This window comes from Pseudonaja textilis, chromosome 3 (assembly GCF_049901715.1).
Source record: "Pseudonaja textilis isolate UNSWEBS1 chromosome 3, rPseTex1.2, whole genome shotgun sequence".
Lineage (NCBI taxonomy): Eukaryota > Metazoa > Chordata > Lepidosauria > Squamata > Elapidae > Pseudonaja > Pseudonaja textilis.
This window is the reverse complement of record NC_141992.1, coordinates 110262926-110285050: the sequence shown is the minus strand read 5'-3', so window position 1 is coordinate 110285050 and position 22125 is coordinate 110262926. Positions and strand designations below refer to the sequence as shown.

Genomic DNA, 22125 nt, shown 5'->3' with positions numbered 1-22125 from the left:
ATATACCAATTAGACCTGCTCACTACAAATACCTTAGATTTTGCTATTGTGATCGGCACTACGGATATATCGCCCTACCATTCGGTTTGGCTTTGGCCCCCAGGACTTTTACCAAGGTCCTAGCAGCTTTGGCTCCCTCCCTCAGGATCAAATCTATTTGTTTACAATGTTATCTGGATGATATTTTAATTTTGTCATCTTCCAGACATCAAGCAAATTTGTATACCAAGATTACTCTGGAGACCCTTTAAGGTCACGGCTTTTCCATAAATTGGGTTAAAAGCCATTTGATCCCTTCAACTAGGTTAGTTCATTTAGGGGCAGTGATAGATACCGCAAGGTCTTTCTCTCTCAGGACAGGTTAAACAGTATCCAGTCTTTGGCCAGGGAGATCAGAGCCTTAAAGAGGGTTTCCCTGGCAGTTCTGTCTCAACTGTTAGGGAAACTGATTTCTTGTATTTCCATTGTGCCTTGGGCTTGATTCCATTCTAGAGATCTGCAGTGGTTCCTGCTACCTTTCCAGCGTTCCGGAAGAGCCACTTCCAATGTCCATATAAAGGTACCGCACAATGTTCTCCTATCGCTCCACTGGTGGTCGGAAAACATGATAAACAAGGGGTGTTCTTTCAAGGAACCTTGCAGGGCAACGATCACAACCGATGCCAGCCTGGTAGGATGGGGAGCTCACTTCCAATCCCACACTGCACAGGGAATTTGGACTATTTCTGAACAATCACAAAGCCTCAACCTGTTGGAGTGTGAGCAGTTCATCTGGCATTACGCAGTTTTCTACCCCCTTTCCAACCACGCCATGTTCTGGTCTTGACAGACAATATCACAACCAAGGCCCACGTAAACAGACGTGGGTACCCGCTCCAAACTTCTGATGCTGGAGACGGCCAAGTTGTTCAAGTGGGCCAAGGCCAATCTGTTGTTGCTCAAGGCAGAGCACATAGCAGGGGCCTTAAACACACAAGCGGACTGGCTCAGCAGGGCCTCGATAGATCAGGCGGAGTGGCGCCTACACCTGTCTCTCTTCTAGGAAGCAGTGCAGAGGTTTCGGCAACCGGTGATCGATCTATTTGCCTCTCCTCTCAACGCCCAATTGCCCTGGTATATTTCAAGGTACCTGACTCAGGGGGCGGAGGCCATCAACGCTCTGTGATGTCAGTGGCCTCCCAGACTTCTATATGCGTTTCCTCCACTCCCTGTAATACCCAGGTTGATCCAGAAGTTATTGGAGGAACGAGCGGAACTGATATTGGTCACCTCTTACTGGCCCAGGCAAACGTGGTTCGCGGACTTAAAGGACCTGTCAAGAGAACAACCTTGGAAAATTCCACCGTTGAGGGTTTCCCTCTCGCAAGGGCTGGTACTTCACCCAGACTCACAATGGTTCAGCCTAGCCGTATGGAGGTTGAGCGGAACAGTTTAAGGACCCAACAGGTTTCAGAGGATGCCATTGCCACCATACAAGTATCCAGACGGTCCTCTACAAATCGTATATACGAGGCCACGTGGTCCGCTTTTTGTCGCTGGTGCCGGGGGCCTAAGATCGACCCAACTGCCCCATCAATAGGACAATTATTGGACTTTTTACAGGAGGGGTTGACCAAGGGCCTATCTCCAAATACTTTATGCAGACAGGTGGCGGCCTTACCCTCGTTGATATCCTGGGGTGACCTTTGTTCCATAGCACACCATCCACATGTCCATAGCTTTCTTAAGGGTGCTGCTAACTTACGACCTCCTGTAATTCACTGCTATCCCACTTGGGAGCTCAACAAGGTGTTAACCGCACTTACAACTGGCCCGTTTGAGCCTTTTAGAACCGCTAGTCTCAAATTCCTGACATATAAGGTGGTCTTCTTAATTGCGATCATATCAGCAAGGAGGATTTCCGAGTTGGTAGCATTGTCAATGAGAAAGGGCCTGTGCGTGTTTCATGCGGACAGAGTGGTTCTCAGATTGGGTCCATCGTTCATCCCTAAAGTAAATTCAGCCTTCCACAGAGTGCAGGAGTTGGTCCTTCCAAATTTTTGTTCGAAACCATCTCATAGACTGGAGCATCAATGGCATCGACTTGACATTCGAAGGGCGTTAAGCATCTATCTAGACCGCACGGCGGCATTTCAAAAATTTGAAGCTCTATTCCTATCCTTCAACCCATCCACTTTAGGACACAGGGTGTCGTCGACGACCATTGGTAGATGGTTGAGAGCCACCATAGCTAAAAGTTACGAATGCCAGTCCATCTCAGTTCCTAAGGGCATTACAGCCCATGTGACAAGGAGTGCGGCAACATCAGCAGCATGGGCTATTCGGGCTTCCATAGACGAAATCTGCAGAGCGGCGACTTGGGCTTCACCATCGCCCTTTGTCAGAAATTATAAAATTGATGTCTACGCCTCAGAGGATGCTTCATTTGGCAGAAGAGTCCTGCAGAGGGTCCATAGAGTTTAGGAGTGGATTTCGATCCAGATGGAGTCCCTCCCTAAGGACAGGCCAAGCTTTGGTATGTCCCACTTCTGGATGCTCTGAACAGCTCATGGGAGAAAGGGCGTTGGTACTTACCTGATACGCCCGTTCTCTGTGAGCTGTGAAAAAGCATCCAGCCCCACCCATTTCTTTCCGTCTGGTGGGGCTTCATTCCAGTCAGGGATCTAGATTAGGTGATGAGTCCTGGACTTTGGCACTCAGTCTTTGAAAAACTGGTGGACGCTGAGGAGGTGTCCCGTGGAGGAGGAGGAGCGTCCCGGAGTTTTAAGCCCAGCCTTTCCAGAAGAGACTGAAGCACCTCCCACTTCTGGGTGCTCTTCACAGCTCACAGAGAACGGGCGTATCAGGTAAGTACCAGCACCCTCTCCATTGTATAAATTGTAAATTGAGTTTATGTGTTCTCTTTTAATTGTAATCTTTAGTTCCTTCTAATGCCCAATCTTCCTTCTTCATTCCTTCTTCATTCCTTCTAATGTCCAATCTTCACAGTCCCATTTTATCACTGTTTTTAAAAATAATTCAAAACAAAAGCATTTTCCTGTGAGAAAGATTCTTTTGTAATTAATTCTGAAAGTTTATTTCAAATCCATCTGGGCTTTAGTCTGTTTGTAACTTTCCAAAGTCAAAGTTCTAATCACCCTTGTGTGTGTGTGTGTACATGTGCACACACACCTGAGTGTACGTGCTTGTGTGTGTGTATGTACCTATGTATGTATGCATGTGCGTATATGCCCATAAACTTGTATTTAAAATTATTTTACATTTTCCTAAGGATAAAAGGAAAGTCACCTGATGTTTTCAGACTTTTTAATGTAAAGTTTTATAATATGGCTAAAATACAGTTAACAAGCAATTTCGCAGAAAGTGATTAGAAAAGCAAGTATGTGAATGCAGTTTCCTTTCAAAGGTGCTGCCCTATGATTTGCGCAAGATGGCTAATCCTCATCTCTCAGAACTTTAAATCTGTAAGAAACCATTATCTGGTCTCCTCATGAGAACCAGCTGTGTGAAAAACTTGTGGGCAATCTCAAGTCCTCTCCTTATCTGGAGAGAGGTTTAAAAAACTGGTGTACTTTCAGGCTCTTGATTCTTCACTATTCCATTTCCTGTGAAGCCGTCTTCAGTCCACCATATTTTTTTTCCAGAAAGCACCTTATTCATCCTTGAAATTATGTTTTTCTTTTGCTGGTTTCTACCATCACTTCAAATCTGGTCTCATTTCTGTTCTGTATTTAGAGAGTTATCCTGCTGTGAGGCAGGTAGACAGTGCTTCCAAGCCTGTTTATGTATTTTTTTCACATTTCTGTAGATTGGAAAGAATGAAAAGATGGACATTATTGAGTGATTTGTAGGATCTCTCTTTAACGAGCTTCCACCTTCAAGTGCTTTGGAGAATGTCAACCCCATCTCTGAGAGAATCCCTCAAGTACTGGAAGACAGCTATCATCTCATTCCGAATCCATCCTTCTTTATAGGTTATATTTTCCCTCCTTTCATTTTCTGTAATAAGCAACTTCCATTTTTTAACAAGATGGTGGCAGTGAATTAATGTGTGCATGTGGCTATGGCTGTGAATTTTCAAGCCTCTGTGAATCTTCAGGCCTCTGTTTACTCTAATTTAATCCAGTCATGTTCTAATGTCAGCAGTGTATAATTTGCACATGTAGATACTGTAAGTCTTTACAATTTATTAAAAATGAAATGCATCCAAACATTATTTATTTAATATTAAAGAATTACATTTTCAGATTTTAAAATAAAGTTTTTAAAAATTTACTCAATTTTATACCTTGGTATTCTGTTTATTTCAGCTTTTTGCACAAATAAGGAAAAGATAGAAAAGGTTTCCTGAAGAAGAGAACATTCAGTTAAAGAAGAACATTCATTCAGAAGTGTGGTATTAAGATACCATCTTAATCTTTGAAATACAATAATCAAAAAGCCAAATGGGTTACACATAAGAGAAACAGAATTTATGAGCTAGAAAAATGATGTTGCTCCACATGTTGCTGAATGACTTTTCCAGACATCCCTCTATTTTATGACTCTTACATCTTAACTTTTATTGTTATAAATCTGTTAGTGAGGTCCTAAATTTTCTTTGACCCAAATATGAGACTGTCAGAAATCAGTTTCTCACATGTCTAGCTATCAGTAATATTTTTCTTTCTCTGATTGTTCGATTTAAAAATCACAAAAGATCAAGATTTATCCTCACAACCCTAAGGTTATTATTATTAAGATTAATGATATTTTTCATTGAATACATTTTGCAACAATGTAATAAAGAACAGTAAGCACAGGGTATGGGGTTGAAGTAGGGAGAATTCAGTTTCTGCTGCATTTTATTCACTCCGAAGTATAAATCAAACTTCCCAATTTACAAATTTCACAAGGAGCCCGAGAAGTTGGTGCTCTTCTTAATGGCTTCACCTTTTTTTACTGCTTCTCTTCATTTCTTTTCATAGAGAAGATTATTTAAAAGAAGACTGGAAAAATTTGAGTTCTAAACTATGAACGTGTGCAAACATGGCAGGGAAAAAGCTCCAGTTTTAGGAAAAAAGTTTTCATTACTTGGTGTTAAGTAGAACAACTTTTAAAGTATCTTGAGTCTTTCTCCTATAAGGAGTAATAGGAATTTAAAACTGGTGTAACTGGTGTGGAAAAAAAAGAACACATAGCAAAATATCCATACAGATAGAGATAGGGTTTAAGATTACACAGTTCAACAGGTTTTATATTTTATGCTAACTAAACGTATAAAATATATTTATAAAATTTATTTACATCTTTGTTTATGTGCACAAGAATAAATAAGAAAAAGTGAAATGGAGGAAGTAAATAACTTTATGGCATACAACAATATCAGAATGGGGTGGAATGTAGAATTTCTATAGCAAACAGTTTAAGCACACAATATTCTTGAAATAGGAAGTGTCAAATCACTCATCGGTAAAGTATATTTTTTTACAGTTGCTATATTGATTATGGATGAATTGAAGTGAATCTATTGCTGTTACTGTTTTGCTGGGCTTCTGATTTGATTGGGCAGGCATTCTTTAAAAAGCATACTTAACTGTTGCACTGCTGTTTCAAGTAATGTTTTAAAGACTTTGGTAATATTTTCAGTAGTAGAATTTGGTATGACTTAGTATCCTATCTGCTTGTTACCGTAGTCAAAAACTGAGGAAGCAAGAGATTTGTTTCAAGTTTATTTTACTTTATTTGTAAAGTACTATACTATAGCATATATTGTCATCCCTCTGAGATAATACAGGTCAGTAAACAACAAAGCAAAGATTTCAAGAATGCTACTTTACTGTTGTAGAGTGTAATGACATCTTAAAAACCACTCAGAGTATCTCTCTACCCCCTTACACCAAACACAGAATGAAGACTTGTTTACGATGAATTCCTTCTCATGTCTTCCATTTTCCCAGGACTGAGTTGTTGTTCACTTTCTCTTAATGTTTATGTGTTCTTTGATCACTGTATTCATCTATTCCCACATAAATTGGGGGTTTATTTAGAAATAGTGAGAACTTTCACACTATATTAGAGCTGGCAAGACATTGGGCATCAACAGGACAAGGGAAATGGAAGCAAATGTGAGGGTGGAACCTTCTTTTTTAGTGATGCTTTCTGTTATGTTGATTTTGTTGTCAGGACTGCTCATTGCATTATCTCATTCTTATTTATGCTGAAATTTAACAGAATTATAAAGACCTGACTCTTTACCCGGGCCTTTCTCAGGGGAGAGTGACACCCTTCATTCCATCATATATGCTATCTTTTTATTTTTTTTCTGTCATCTCTCGTTGATTTCATTTAATTTTTTTGTTTTGATTGCGTTGAGTTGCCCAGAGTTGTTGAGAGTTGGGCAGCATAGAAATAGTAATAAAAATGGCACCCCAGATTTAACAGTCACAATAAGAAACATAGTAGGCAGATACAGGCACCAATAAAGTCTTTTATTCAGTAGTGGGATTCAAATAATTTAACAACCAGTTCTCTGCCCTAATGACCAGCTGGGTAGGCATGGCCATGTGACTGGGTAAGCATGGCCAACTTGATGTCACTCCCATCGAGGGGCACCTTTTTTCACCCCGTCTCTCCTCACGCCTCCCAGCCACGCCTTGTCTCACCTGGCCTCTCCTCGCTGGGAGGCTCACCACCTGCCCGCTCCCCTGACGTCCCGGCCACCCGCTCAGTTGTTTCGTTAAGTGAGTAACATGGTTCTTAAGTGAATCCAGCTTCCCTGTCATCATCAGAAGGTCATAAAAGGGGATCCTGTGAGTCTGGGACACTGCAAGCATCATAAATATGAGTCGGTTGCCTTTCTTGCCAAGGTTATTGAATCACCGCAGCTGATAAAAGTTAGTATCCTAATTGTTAAGGGAATCTGGCTTCCCTGTTGACTTTGCTTGTCAGAAGGTTGCAAAAGGTGACCCTGGGATGCAACCATCATAAATACAAGTCAGTGACCAAGGGTCTGAATTTTGATCACGTGACCATGGGGAGGGATGTTGCAACGGTCATTAAACATGAAAGACAGTCATAAGTCCCTTTTTCCACTGACATAACTTTGAATGGTCACTAAATGAACTGTTGTAAGTCGAGGACTACCTGTGTTTCCTCTCTCTGTCCCCAAAGCCATGCTCTCCCTTCACTGGCAAGCCTCCCCTAGCTCCCAATCTCCCTACCCTCTTTCTCCCCTCCTCTTCCCCATCTGCCTGCTGCTCTACCTGTTGGATGATAGCATTGTCAGGCTGAAGCCGGAGTGCCAGGATTTGCTCCAGCTGCTGGGCTGCCATAGAGGTGCAAGAGGAGGCAGGTGAGGGAAACAAGGGGCGGCCGGGGGGGGGCTTGGAAAGGGAGGGGAAAAGGGGCAGAGGAGGGCCCACCATCCTAGGATGGTGGGCAAGAAAGGCGGAGAACTTCCCAGGCAGAGCACAGCCAGCAGTGGCTGGCCAGCATCCAAACTCTCAGTACAAGTCGAGCAGACAAGGTGCAGCTTCTGGGGGAGGGGTTAGAAGGGAAACCAGAAGTGAGCGGCTCTAGCATCGTTCAGGTGCGGAAGACTTTACTGCAGCCACCTATCCAACTGGTCTGGCTCCCTGGGAAGGCTCTCTGTACATGTTCAGAAGCATAGTCTTCCCCGTTAGATAGGGGCATTCCTTTCCTCTTCTGTGGAGTTGGAGGATGAGCCCAATGAGAAGTCCGCTTGCCTGGCCTCCTGATGTTGAGGCGAGGCTGGATGTCACATGGGTCGAGGCAAGCAGCCAAGGCAGGTGAGCCAAATGTGCAGGCGAGGCTCAGGCAGGCAAGAAAAGGATTGGCTGGGAGGGGAGGGGCACTTGGCAAGGGAGGCCAGCCAGTGGTGGGATCAGCTGGTTTGGCAAACTCCACAGTTAGATACCAGTTCTACCAAACGGGTGCAAACCGGCTGAATACCACCACTGCTTTTATTGCACTGCTAAACCATGACAGATGGCCCTTCATGGGTGTTGGTAAAACTCCACTCTTCCCCCGCAAAACAATCACCCATAGTCAATGTAACCTAGTCCTACCAGCTGGATCCACTGGTCACCAGAACCAAGCCCCCAAACAGGAAGGAAGTCTTAAGTCCACAAACCAGGTGCAGTGTTTGCAAAGCCAGGTCCATATGCCACAATCCAGAGTCAGAATCTGCAAAGCAAGGTATGGAAGCCCAAAGGCTGAAATACAAGTCCATGAGACGAGGTTTCAAAAAGTCAGGGGAGTGCATGTCGAGACAAATGTACCCTGACCTCTGGTTAAACTACCCTGAGCCACATGTTCCTTGTGAGGAGGGCGGGGCAGCCTTCTTGTGAGCAGCCTTGCAGACCTCTGAGCTTTTCTTCCACTCCTGGGTCTGTGGATTGAGTGGGGGAGGCAGCTGTTCCTTGTCAGAGGGGATCTATTGTCTTTAGTTGCTGCTGTCAAGCTTCAGAAGGTGCTTTTGTTGGTGTAACTATTATCACTTCTCAGCTTGCCAATGAACTATGGGGGAGGGAAGGGATAGCTAGAACTTAGGTTCTAAATATCAGGATGCCGGCTGGGAGAACCAAGGACATTTTGGCAGGTGTTTACCAGAGCCAAAATACTTTCTCACAACAATACCAGGAGACTCCATTGGACAATGTGACCTGGCTTAATAGGGGGAGGGAGAACTTGAACTTCAATGATGTGGTTTTGCGTGGGAAATGGTTAGATTTGGTTTTGCCCTCATCTTTGCTGATGTGATGTACTCAATAAAGCTTTGCATTAAGAGATGGAATTGTCTCAGGCATGCTTGCTTTGATTGGGTTCGTCAGTGGGAACATTGACGACTGCTGCCCATGTGCAGCCAGTCTTCCCCTGTGTTCATGAAAGCAGGCAGCTCCCAGTCCAGTTGACCACTTCCCCCAATGTCAGAGGGGTCTGGGACAGCATAATTTTCAGCCCCTTGACTCTCTGGATGTTACAGAGGAGATGTGCCATCTCCGTCGGATGGTCCTGGTTCCGACTCATCTTCCTCTGAACTGAGATCCAACTGGGCCATGACAAAGCCTTAATTGAGAAGATAGCCTCTGCAAAGAAGTTGAAGACACAATGGACTACCTGGTTAGCTGCTGCAAAAGGATAACACAGACAGACTACAAACAACAGCTTGATAAAGTAGCAACAATTTATGCATTGGAATATTTGCAAGGAATACCATTTGCCTGCAAGCAGGAACTAATGAGACCACAAAATAGACAAAGTAATAAAAAATGAAACTAAAATGCCTTGGGACTTAAGAATTCAAACATACACATACCTGCCAGACAAAATCCCAAATTCTGGGTGGTGGATGTGGCAATACCTGGAGACAGCATAACAGAAGAGAAAGAACTGGAGAAAATCACAAAATAGACTTGCGGATAGAAGTAGAATGATTGTGGCAAAAGAAAACAAAGATAATTCTAATAGTAATAGATGACTTGGGTGCAATTCCAGAACATCTGGAGCACCACTTGAACACCATCCGTATTGAGAAAATCACCACCAATCAATTGCAAAAAGCAGCTTTACTTCCTGCAAGGATACCTTTTAACACCATCAAGCACTAACATTTGATTCTCCCAGGTTCTTTGGAAGAACTCTGTAGGTTAAAAAAAAGCCAAATCCAGTCTAAACATGTGGCTGACTGTCAACCATAATTGTATTCTGTTCTAAATTGTGAACTGCCCACAGTTGCTCTGGAGTTGGACAGTGCCAAAATAAAATAAATAAAATAGCATTATTTTTGTTCTCACTGTTTGCTCTCAGCAGCTGTTTACACTAAAAATCTGGTGGTGGGAATAAACCTAGAATAATAATTAGGAAAAACTCATATTTCAGCCCGCTTCAAACAAGATTTTTTTTTAGAAAATCTATTATGTTTTTGTTCCTTTGCAGGAAAAGCATCATGGGATGTGATGCTATTAATTTGTAATGTGTAAATGTGTTGAAAGGTATTGTCCATTGATGTGCTTTGTCATCTCTTGCCTGGGTGTAAACTGCCTGGGGTTTCACAAATCAGGCCACCTTAAATAACAATTTAGCACAGGGGTGTCAAACTCACATCATGGAGTTATCACATGACATATCGGGACTTTCCCCTGTTCGTTAAACCAGGCATGGGCGTGGTCAGGGCCGGGAGTTTGACAGCCCTGTTATAATATAACAACTTGAAGACTAAGTCAGAGGTAGCTTACTCAATTCATCATGATGGCCTGAAATGTCTCATTGTGTTTTTTCCATGTTATAAATCAGGGGTGGGCAAACTTTTTGGCTCGGGGGCCACATTGACTTTTAAAATTTGACAGATGGGCCAGGTCAGCACAAGATTTTTTGGGAATTGCCCCCCCCTTCCCCCCCTTCTTCTCCTTCCCCTCCCCTCGGAGGCCCCCTGAGTCAGGAGTTGCTATTGCCGGCACAGCTCCGCGCGGCTCCAGTCCCGCGTTGCCTCGGGAAGGGAAAGGCAAAAAGGAAGAGGCGCGGTGGCGCTTTGCAACGTCAGGAGCAGCACCGGAGGCTCAGGCTCAGCGGCTCCTGGTTTTGCCTTTCCCTTCCCAAGGCAACACAGGACTGGAGCCGCACGGAGCTGCGCCCGCGGTAGCAACTCCTGACAGCCCCAACCGGACACCTGAGCAGAGCCCGGGTGGAGGGAAAGCAGTGGGCGTTCCCTGGGTGGCGACCTCAGCCCCGCCACCAGGGAAGTGGCTGCCCAGCTCCGTGTTGTGCATGCGATTTTATGGCACACAGCATGGGGTCTCTTTTGGCCGGCCCCAATTTTTTTTTCAGAGGCGGGCCGTATTAAAATGACCAATGGGCCGGATGTGGCCCGCGGGCCGTAGTTTGCCCACCCCTGTTATAAATGATCATTGAAGGTTTATCTCCTCTTTAGTAGGACATGTTTTCATAACCATTTATCTGGAATCAAATTTGTCTGTTGGGCCTTTCAGCAGGATAGGATTCCAGTGTCTAAAGGCTGTGAATTAGTATTCCTGGGAAAGGGATTATGTTTGAGAGTAACAGCCAATAAATAGATTCTGGAGCAATGGGAAGAATTTCTCCTTGCATATTTATGAAGTATATTTACTGTCCTTCAGCACCTATACCCAGCTGGAGGAAATATAATGCTGTTGGCAGCCCATCACCAGCATGCCAGCCCCATTTGGCTCCATTCAGAATTGTTACGACTCTTGAGTGCCTACCCCTATTCTGATGTCACTCAACATTTAGCAGAATAGAAAAAGTCACAATTAAGAAATTGACTATTTCTCCAAAACTAGCCATTTGATATGTCCCCCTTGAATGAATTCGATGTTTTCTTGAGGTAGTATGTAACAAATTCTTCTACCATGCTGTCTTCAAGAATTTGTTGCCAAACTTCAAGAAGTATCTGTAACAGTAGCAGCTGGTATCACAGCTGGGAGACAGTGGAAGGTGCCAATGTGGTGACATAAAAAGCCTACTGACTATTGAACAAAAATCGTATAGAAGTCGAATGAGGATTAGCTTATCAATAAATATGCATACAGGGATTCTGGATTTGTGGAGTGTCAGGAAAATTAAAAGTCCAGCTCAGTTGAGAGAGGAGAGAGAGAAGTTGAGAAAAATAAAATGGCTTGTGAATATGTTCAGAATAAAAGAAAGGGAAAAGAAGCAGAAGGGGAACTGAATAACAAACAACAAAACATGTTAACATAAGATTGAAACTTCAGTCTTGAATTCTTCAATATTTCTATTATTGGTTTGGATAAAATATGAAAAAATTGGGATGAAATAAAATTGTAAGAGAAGTAAAGGTGCAGCTAGCTCATTTATAAGTGGTGACAGACAGTGGCGGATTAAGGCTCACTGGTGCCCTAAGCACTGACAAATCTTGGTGCCCCCTCCTTAGTACATACTGTACAAACAAAGCCATATTCTCAACTTTGTGGTGCCCCCGTGGGCCTGGTTCCCTAAGCAGGTGCTTAGTCTGCTTAATGGTTAATGCACCACCAAAGGTTTTTTTCAGAAAGATAAAAGCTTTTTGCAGTTACAAAATCACCATTGCCAAACCCACCCACCCCCCAAAAAACCCACACCGTACAAATGCAATGATCGTAGTACCTAGTAGTAATAGTCTCTGGGAATCCTAATAGGAAGAAGGTAGGTTGGACATGTTCGTGCCTTGAGCTATGTGTAAAAGTAACAAAGATGGGATACAATAAATTAATTACTGCTCAAAAAAATAAAGGGAACACTTAAACAACACAATGTAACCCCAAGTCAATCACACTTCTGTGAAATCAAACTGTCCACTTGGGTAGCAACACTGATTGACAATCAATTTTGCATGCTGTTGTGCAAATGGAATAGACAACAGGTGGAAAGCATAGGTAGTTAGGAAGACATCCCCAATAAAGGAGTGGTTCTGCAGGTCGTGACCACAGACCACTTCTCAGTTCCTATGCTTTCTGGCTCATGGTTTAGTCACTTTTGAATGCTGGTGGTGCTTTCACTCTAGTGGTAGCATGAGACGGAGTCTACAACCTACACAAGTGGCTCAGGTAGTGCAGCTCATCCAGGATGGCACATCAATGTGAGCTGTGGCAAGAAGGTTTGCTGTGTCTGTCAGTGTAGTGTCCAGAGCATGTAGGTGCTACCAGGAGACAGGCCAGTCCATCAGGAGACATGGAGGAGACCGTAGGAGGGCAACAACCCAGCATCAGGACCGCTACCTCCGCCTTTGTGCAAGGAGGGACAGGAGAAGCACTGCCAGAGCCCTGCAAAATGACCTCCAGCAGGCCACAAATGTACATGTGGCTGCTCAAATGGTCAGAAACAGACTCCATGAGGGTGGTATGAGGGCCCGACGTCCACAGGTGGGGGTTGTGCTTACAGCCCAATACCGTGCAGGACATTTGGCATTTGCCAGAGAACACCAAGATTGGTAAATTCGCCACTGTCTCCCTGTGCTCTTCACAGATGAAAGCAGGTTCACACTGAGCACATGTGACAGACGTGACAGGGTCTGGAGATGCCGTGGAGAACATTCTGCTGCCTGCAACATCCTCCAGCATGACCGGTTTGGCAGTGGGTCAGTAATGGTGTGGGGTGGCATTTCTTTAGGGGGCCACACAGCCCTCCATGTGCTCGCCAGAGGTAGCCTGACTGCCATTAGGTACCGAGAGGAGATCCTCAGACCCCTTGTGAGACCATATGCTGGTGCGGTTGGCCCTGGGTTCCTCCTAATGCAAGACAATGCTAGATCTCATCTGGCTGGAGTGTGTCAGCAGTTCCTGCAAGACGAAGGCATTGATGCTATGGACTGGCCCGCCTGTTCCCCAGACCTGAATCCAATTGAGCACATCTGGGACATCATGTCTCGCTCCATCCACCAACGCCACATTGCACCACAGACTGTCTAGGAGTTGGGGGATGCTTTAGTCCAGGTGTGGGAGGAGATCCCTCAGGAGACCATCCGCCACCTCATCAGGTGCATGCCCAGGCGTTGTAGGGAGGTCGTACAAGCATGTGGAGGCCACACACACTACTGAGCCTCATTTTGACTTGTTTTAAGGACATTACATCAAAGTTGGATGAGCCTGTAGTGTTTTTTTCCACTTTAGTTTTGAGTGTAACTCCAAATCCAGACCTCCATGGGTTGCTAAATTTGATTTCCATTGATAATTTTTGTGTGATTTTGTTGTCAGCACATTCAACTATGCAATGAACAAAGTATTTAATAAGAATATTTCATTCATTCAGATCTAGGATGTCTTATTTTTGTGTTCCCTTTATATTTTTGAGCAGTGTATTTATTTTGTGCTTAAGCTGATTTAGAAACTTTCCTTAGAAAAACATGAATATTAACAATACATACAAAAAGTGGGAGCTCTACATTCAACCTGTCATATTTTTCTTAGCCACAGTATGGAAGTGGTATGCCATTGCCACCTTCTAGGATGTTTTTCCACTGTATCAATCTATTTTGCAAGTGTGATATTTCCCACAGTCTCCCATCCCAGTACTAACCAGGCTTAATCTTGGTTAACTTTTAGGCCCAGGCAAGATTTTCAAATTGCTGCCACCTTCTGGTAGACATTAACAAGATATATTTTTACTGTATGCACATTTAATTGATTTTCGAAGTTACTATTTTTCATTAACCAGAAGGAATTCAATACTACATTTTCTAAGTAACAAATTTTACTAAAAAGCATAAGCTTTTATGCTACAGTTCATAAGCTAGAGATACTAACTTTTTTCCTAGAAAAAGTATAGGCAACAAACTGGAAAAAAATGGATGCTTGTTGAAGCCTGCTGAAAAATTTAGCGAAATCAAAAATATGTAAAACTCATCAGGATTTATTCCGACATTTATTCTAATTAGCATTCTGGGGAGATAATGGAGTTCAATATGTGTAAATAGAATGTGGCTCTTTCATTATCTTATTAAAGTTAAGATATATAAAAAGCTGTCATTGATAAACAGACAAAATTAGTAGGCTTACTTCTAAAAACTTCTTATTGAGAAACATGAACAAAGCCTGCAGCAAATACGCCCTTCAAACTTCAACTAATGTATTAATTAAACTTGTATATTACTTCTTGTTTGGAATTAGGATATAGAGGTGCCTCACTCTAGTGTTTAAGCAGTTCTAGTTATCACCTCCATTGGTGAAATTTGAGTGGGTAGAATCTAATTGGTTTAGCGGTGACCTGCTAGATTTACAAGTCTTTTAAAATGGTGTAATGCAGCAATACTCTTTTAAAATAGTCTCTTTCCTGAGTAATTTAGACATTCTCCTAAACCTCGCTGCAGTGTCTAAAGCAGGGGTCCCCAAACTTGGCAATTTTAAGACTTGTGGACTTCAACTCCCAGAATTCTCCAGCCAGCATGGTCTGGTCTAAAGACTTACTTGGGAAATTACATTTAATAACTGAACACTGATTGTAATGGAGAAAAAAATCTGAGAATACAACCACATCTGATTTATACAACAGTTTCTGAATTGACTTGTAAAATAATAAAAGTAGTTGGTCTGGAAGAAATTATTTTATTTATTTGTTCTTTGTTCTGTGATCCAGTAGAATGAATTTTAGTGTGACATTGAGTGTAAGTTGGAGGAATATGACAGTTCCTCAGTATTCAATTCCATCCAAAGTATTGATTGGTATTTGACAATTTCCTTGTTACCTGCACATTGTACTAGATTATATTGAAGAACTACATGCCACTTGTGGCTCAGGTTGTATGCGAATTATCTACTTCATAGCAGAAATCATAGGACACTTACTTGGAGGAATTATCATTAGACAGATTTACTTCAGAGTGAACGTGGTTGAAATCTAGGGTGTCTTCAAGAATTTGAATTATAGTTTATTATTTAAGTTGACCAGAGAAAAATGTGTCAAATATTTAAAGAAAATGTTTCTGTGATGTAACACATTTCAGGTTTCATATATTGAAAACTTCAAAAATCCAAGATAGTGAAATATAAAAATATAAAATAATGTTTCATAATTTATCATATTAATTCTAAAGACATAGTTCAGTCTTCATCTTAGGCTATGATGGGGTTACGTATCATTTTTGTCTGTAGAATGATGCATTGTATTTCTGATTTCTGTATGGCAGCCATTCTGTAATTTCCACCACCACCTGATTGCTCAGATGCATATATGTCAAAAAACTCTAAATTATAGCCATTTTTCGTGGGTAAAATGCTTTTGGATGGGATGAACAGTTAACTTGTTAATTTATTTTGTTTGCTTTTTGAATTACTACTATTGCTTCCTATTCTTTTTCTCCTCCTCATACAACGCTATTGACCCAAAAACAAATTACTTGTTTGGTTTTGTACCTTATCTAAATTGCTGCTGGAATGGACTGTAATGTGGCAATATTTGGATTATAATACTGATAGGACAGCATCTTATATACAATTTGTCATCTTATAACTGGCTAACGAGAAATTATCACCACCAGACATTATCATCATAATGTTTAATAAATTATTAATAAAAAATAGCCATAAATGTTGGGCCCAAAATTAACAATTTTAAAGAGGGAGAACCTGTAGCTAATAAGCAGTGGGAACTGAACTAATTGTGTACTGTAGATAAGAAACATATGTTTCCATAAAATGATTGATGCATAACAATAATTTTCTTCTATGTTTCATTATCCAGGGAGGCCTCTCAAGATTTGTTGATGGATTTCATATGGAATATCATTTAATGTGCTGAGATAAATAGAAGAACAAGCCACGCACCTTTCCGCTGCTGTTTAAATTTCAGGTTCAAGTACTAAGGTAGATCATTGCTCCAATTAGTTACACAATTAAATCACTTTAAAATAAATCAGAGAACTGATGTTGTGTTTGGTTGCCTCTTCTGAACTAATTACAATGTTTTTACAGCTGGTAAAATACAAATATTTGATTTAGATGTATTTGGTACATCTAGGAGAAGAGTTGGAGGTTGAAAAATACTGAAACCATCAACAACCTAAAAATACCATTTCCTTACTTCATCTTGTGGGAAACCAACGACATATTGTATAAGTAGCAGAAAAAAATATGGTCCCCTGGTATATGATAACCGTTATACTGCTGAGCCCCAAAGGATAGAAACTTACCTGTGATTGTGTAAGGCAATTATCTGAGAGGTGTGGTTGCAGTATTCTGGAAGTTTTCAAGTTTTTTAGTCCTAAATTTTGTTTTTTCCTAAGGATTTTAGTATTTAATTTCTGTCCTCAGAAAAAGTATGATGATTGTTACTAAATTGATCATAAAGAAGAAATCTGGAAATATTTCTAGCTTCATAATTCTGAGCATCTCATTGTTCAGTAGCAGTCATGAAAGAGCAGTAAAATACATAGCACAGAATTGATGAGTAGCTGAAAAATATACAGACCTTATTCTACTTAGGAATGAATTATGTTCTTGGGGCTGTTCATAAGTTCATTCCGATTGCAAGTTGAACTAGCAATAAAAATCATGTGCAGTACAGTTGTTACCTTACAGTACGTAATGGATCTGTTAATACAGTGGTTCCCAAACATTTTCAGTCCACCGCCCCCTTGGTGCTACAAACTCATCCTCAGTGCCCCCCACCCAAGGGTGGGATTCAAATTTCTTAACAACCGATTCTGTGGGCGTGGCTTGATGGTCATATGACTGGAACTTCAAGCGAGGCTGCAGCCTCACCCACCGCAGGAGCTGTGGGAAAAATGAGCTGCAGGAAAGGTGAACCAGCCCACCCTGACTGGCTCACCTTTCCCTCTGCCACCAGCCGCAGGAGGAAGGTAAGTTTGTAGGCAGTCAGGAAAGCCCAAACTGCAGCAGTTTGGGCTTTCCCGACTGCCTACAAACTTACCTTCCTCCTGTGGTTGGTGGCAGTGGGAAAGGTGAGCCTGTCAGGGCGGACCTGTTGCTATTCGGCTCCCCGCCAGCCCGCATGTCACCAGCTGCTGGGGCTCGCAGGTCACCGCTGCTGAGGGGGGCAACCAGGAAGCACTCTGAACCACCCCTCCAAGCATTTTAGCCGAGTATGGGCCGCTGCTATGCAAGCTCCATGGGCTGGAAGATCTACTCTCACGAGGCTTGACTCGCATCATTCTCACAGCGGTGGCCCGCATTCAGCCAAATCGCGCAGACTGGCGGGCGGCAGAGGGAAGGTGCGGCAGGTAAGGGGCGATGCAGGAGGCATAGCATCATGCTCCCTGGTCGCCCCACTCCCATCCCCATCCCTCGCAGGCAAGGCCCAGCAGCTGTGGAGAATCCAAGCGGCAATAGGTCAGCCTTGGCTCGCCTTCCTCTTGGCCACCAGCAAGCCAGGCAAGTGGGGGGGGGAGCTGAATTGCATCCTGCGAGGGGCCCACTTGCAGCACTTTTCTGCTACCCCCTTGCCTCTTAGCGCTCCCCCCTGCTGTCCCCCTTGCCTCTTAACGCTCCCCTAAGTCATCCCAGGGGGCGGTACTGTCCACTTTGGGAACCACTGTATTAATACTATACTGATGGAAGTTGGGAGAAGGTAGGAAAGAAAGTTGGGAGAAGGCAGGAAGGCTTTGTTTCTTGCATGACACTTTCATAAACACTATGCTACAAACCTTTTCCTGCCTTCTTCTCAATTCCACGACTGTCTAGTTTTGGTTACAGATTGGTTTGTTCATATTAGCAAAAGCTTGCAACGTGAAAGTTCATTAGTAAGTACACTGCTCCCTCCCCCCAGATTTTTTTTTTTATATCTTCATTGGAGTTGGCCAAGGTGAATGCAGGCATGTGGGTTTAAAAAAGAAGTGTTTCTTGTAGCTTTCCAGATGTACATTCTGAAGATTACTTTATGTTCATGAATTATGCATGAGCTTCCTTTAATCATCTTACCGTAGTGAGAGGATACTAGGCAAATGGGACGGGGGGCTAACAAAGATGGGATCTTATGGCTGGACCAAACTCACTGACTATGATGGGCCTTATTTTTCAATTGCAAATTCTAGGCTAGATGTTAGATTGGGTCTATCTAATGTGTGTCAGCTTTGTGACTCAATTCTGTTGAATTGAAGTCCTTTATTTGGTGGCAGCACCTATCAATATCAATAGCACTTAGACTTATGTACCACTTCATAGTGCTTTATAATGCACTCTTAAGTGATTTACAGAATTAGCCTATTGCCCCCAACAATCTTGAATCTTTATTTTACCAACTAGGAAGGATGGAAGGCCGACTCAACCTTTGAGCTGTTCAGGATCGAAATGCTGGCAGTGGGTAGAGTCAGCCTGCAATACTGCATTCTAACCATTGTGCCACTGTAGCTCAAATCTTGATTTATTTCAGGACCTAAATAGTAAAGACCCTTAGATGACAGTTTGTTGAAGGAATTCCAGGGCTGCTGGCTAGACTGAGAAGTTGGAAATCTTCTAGAAGAAAATAATAACAAAAAATGATATTTCCTTTAAGAAAGCTACATGAATGGAGTCACCAAGAATCAAGGCCACCTTTATTTTTTTCTTACTGAATTCATCAGGAATTATTCTTGGAGTCAGAATTACCGAGGCTGTTTAAGGCTGTGGTGCCGAACCTATGCCACGCATGCTCCCGGAAATGGCACACAGCTCCATCTTTCCAGGCACGCCAGCTGTTGTCCGTTGCTCTTCCAGGTTGCGGCATGCACATGCATGCAGGCCAACTGCTCTTCGTGTGCACGGGAGCGCCGGAAACCAGAAGAGCAGCTTCCTGGAATGCATGTGCCAACTGGGCTTCACATGTGCATGTGTGTTAGAAACCGGAAGATCAGGTGGCTGGTGAGCATGTGTGCGCTGGGAAGCTAAGCTTCCAGTTTCCGGTGCTCCTGCATGCATGCGTCAGGGAGCTGCTGTTCTGGTTAGTTAGACTCACATCTCCGTGTTTCACTTTTTCACTTTTGGATTTACAATGTGACAGTGACAGTGTCACAGTTAAAGAAAGTGAAAAGTTCTCTGTGTTACTGTGGTGGACAGTGAGAATCTGACATTGTGCCTTGGCTATACGATCTCCTGTTACAGAGCACTTATGCTTTTCTTTCAATCCCATTCAGCAAATCTTTTATTGCTTACAAATGCTTTAGAGCCCTCTGAGGAGAAATTAAAGAAAACAGGCCTTATCAATGAGTCATATGATTGAATTTTACCTTTGAAATTGCCTTATCTCAGTTACCTCTTCAGTCTGGAATACTAATTTGTCAAGTAGCTAGAAAGATAAGTTTCAAGAGACTTTTTGCATAGCTTCTGTTTGTGACTTCATAGTATGGATTATCTGCGTATAATAGAAAAATAAAGCTGGACTGTATCAGAAAATATCTCTGGTCTTGCATCCCCCTTGCAAACTTATTGCTGCCTTTCATGTGAATAAATGTCTTAACTGCAAGTCTGATTTCCTATTCAAAGACATAAAACTGGACATTATGAGAATCTGAAACATTGCTGCATATTTTCTCCATAGATTCAATGCTGCAGCCTGAAAACCTGCTACCTATTTGGGGTTTCACAGTACATTGCTTTTGTTTGAGAGTGAAAACTCAAGCTTTTTGTGACATTTATATTTAGAAGTAGAGAATACCTATGCTATTAGGAACTTTTGCATACATTGAGTTCATTCATGCTGGCATATTCCTTCAGTACCTTAAGATTACATTCTTGCCAACTGTACATTTTCATTTCAGCATTGTTTTTCTTGAATAAATAAGATGCCTCTCTTACCATAGAACAATATGTCTAATGCAGTAAAGAGTACTTGTTCAACTAATTCAGTCTTGTCTACCCGTAGCAACTCTCAGGCAGGAGTTTTCCCCAGACCTATGTAGAAATGCTGGAATTGGACTTGCACACAGATTCTTTTCTTCTCAGGTATAAAAATTATTTGTCATTTAAAAAACAAATGGGCAATAATAAATAGCAAATTAACAATTGCAGTTTAATTCAGCACTTGTTTCCCAATGTAGAATTTATGTTTTTAAACATAGAAGCTGGCTTCTTCCTAAATTAATACAAAATTGCTGATTCATAACTATCCTCCTCGGTCACATCAAGGACAATCCCTGTAGGAGAAATTATCTTCTGAGTCCCCTTAAAGGAAGGAAAGATATAGAGCCAAGATGTTTGCAAATAAAGAATTGAATTAGCTTCTTGTTTCTTGTGTATTGTACTGTTGCAGTCTGCGACCTATATTTACAAGCAGTGTCAGATCACAGGGTAAGCCATCCAACGAAAGTCTGTAAGATCTAGATTAATGATACAAATCACATGGAAATATCTGTTCTGACTCTGGTGCGTCCTGACTTTATTACAAGAGAAATTTAAAGTGAACACTAATACAGAAGCTATTTGTTTTAGCAGTTACTAACTTTTAGCGGTTTGCTAACGTCTCTCCTCTCTGTTCCCTGTTTTTTTCTTCTTCTTTACTTTCAGAGCTACGTGTGATATATGAAACCTGCAGGAGATGTTGTAATGACTGTGAAATTACACTGAGGACAGATCTTGCTCCTTCCATTTTTTTGTGATTACTGCTCTTAGTATTGTGATTGATTATTTTCTACAGTAAGTGAGCTGGTTGCTTTGTCTGGTCCTTTTGTTTAAAAAAAGAGAAAGAAAGATGTCTGATCCTGATGTCCATCAAGATGCTGGCATCAAGCCAGGCTTGTTGGAAAAAAGCAACAATTCTGGTGATTCTCAGCCCTCAATCAATTTGGAAAGAAGGAACAAAAGTGGGATAATTAGTGAACCTTTGAACAAAAGTCTTAAGAAGTCTCGGCCACTGTCCCATTACTCTGCTTTTGGTAGCAGCAGCTCGTTAAGTGAACATTCAGAGAAATGTGTCCCTATGGCCAACAGCAGTGAGGCAATCATGGAAAAAAGCAATTCTACCTCAAAGCACAAAACCATCTCTGACATGTTGAGCAAATCAGATATTTCTTTGGAAGGACAGAACATCTTGCAACAGTTTGCTCAGTCCACAGAGTTGCTCAAAAGAGTAGTCCAGGAGCACATCCCCCTGCCTAATGACCACGGGACGGGCATCTCAGACATGGAAGCTGTCTCAACTGCTGAAACAATGAACAACCCGTCTGATTTTCCTTACCTGGGGGCTTTTCCTATCAACCCTGGCCTTTTCATTATGACCCCTGCTGGTGTATTTTTGGCAGAAAGTGCACTCCATATGGCTGGCTTAGCAGAGTACCCAATGCAGAATGAATTGGCATCTGCCATCAATTCAGGGAAAAAGAAACGAAAACGGTGCGGCATGTGTCCTCCTTGCAGAAGACGGATAAACTGTGAGCAGTGCAGCAGTTGTAGGAACCGTAAAACTGGACATCAGATTTGCAAATTCCGAAAATGTGAAGAACTTAAAAAGAAGCCTTCTGCTGCACTGGAGGTAATTGCTTTTGCTGACACAGCTTAATAATTCCCTCTCAACTGTCCTTTGTGGAATCAGATTATGAGGACTGGATGTGGAAATGTCAGAAGTTTGAATCCATTTATGGTTTATACCTTTATATTTTATATAGCCCAGTCTTTTCACAGATATAAATCCACACAGTTAATAATATTTAAAAGAGAGAGTATTAGTTTC

General features: G+C 42.3%; 1 protein-coding gene across 25 annotated transcripts in view; it reads left to right on the top strand.

Annotated features, from left to right (window-relative positions):
• The window catches only part of CXXC5 (CXXC finger protein 5), a 123376-nt gene that overhangs the window by 78119 nt on the left and 23132 nt on the right, over window positions 1-22125 (top strand). For 15 of the 25 annotated variants that reach the window (XR_015743042.1, XR_015743045.1, XR_015743043.1 and 12 more), the window contains 2 exons: window positions 16210-16331; window positions 20964-21927. Coding sequence is in view for 18 of the 25 variants with exons in the window: in XM_087930606.1 (XP_087786732.1) it covers window positions 21148-21927 (780 nt within the window). In the remaining 7 variants the exon portion in view is untranslated. Of the gene's footprint in view, window positions 1-16209; window positions 16332-20322; window positions 20403-20963; window positions 21928-22125 lie in introns of all 25 variants that reach the window. The other 10 variants (XR_015743046.1, XR_015743048.1, XR_015743047.1 and 7 more) reach the window with 1 other exon arrangement.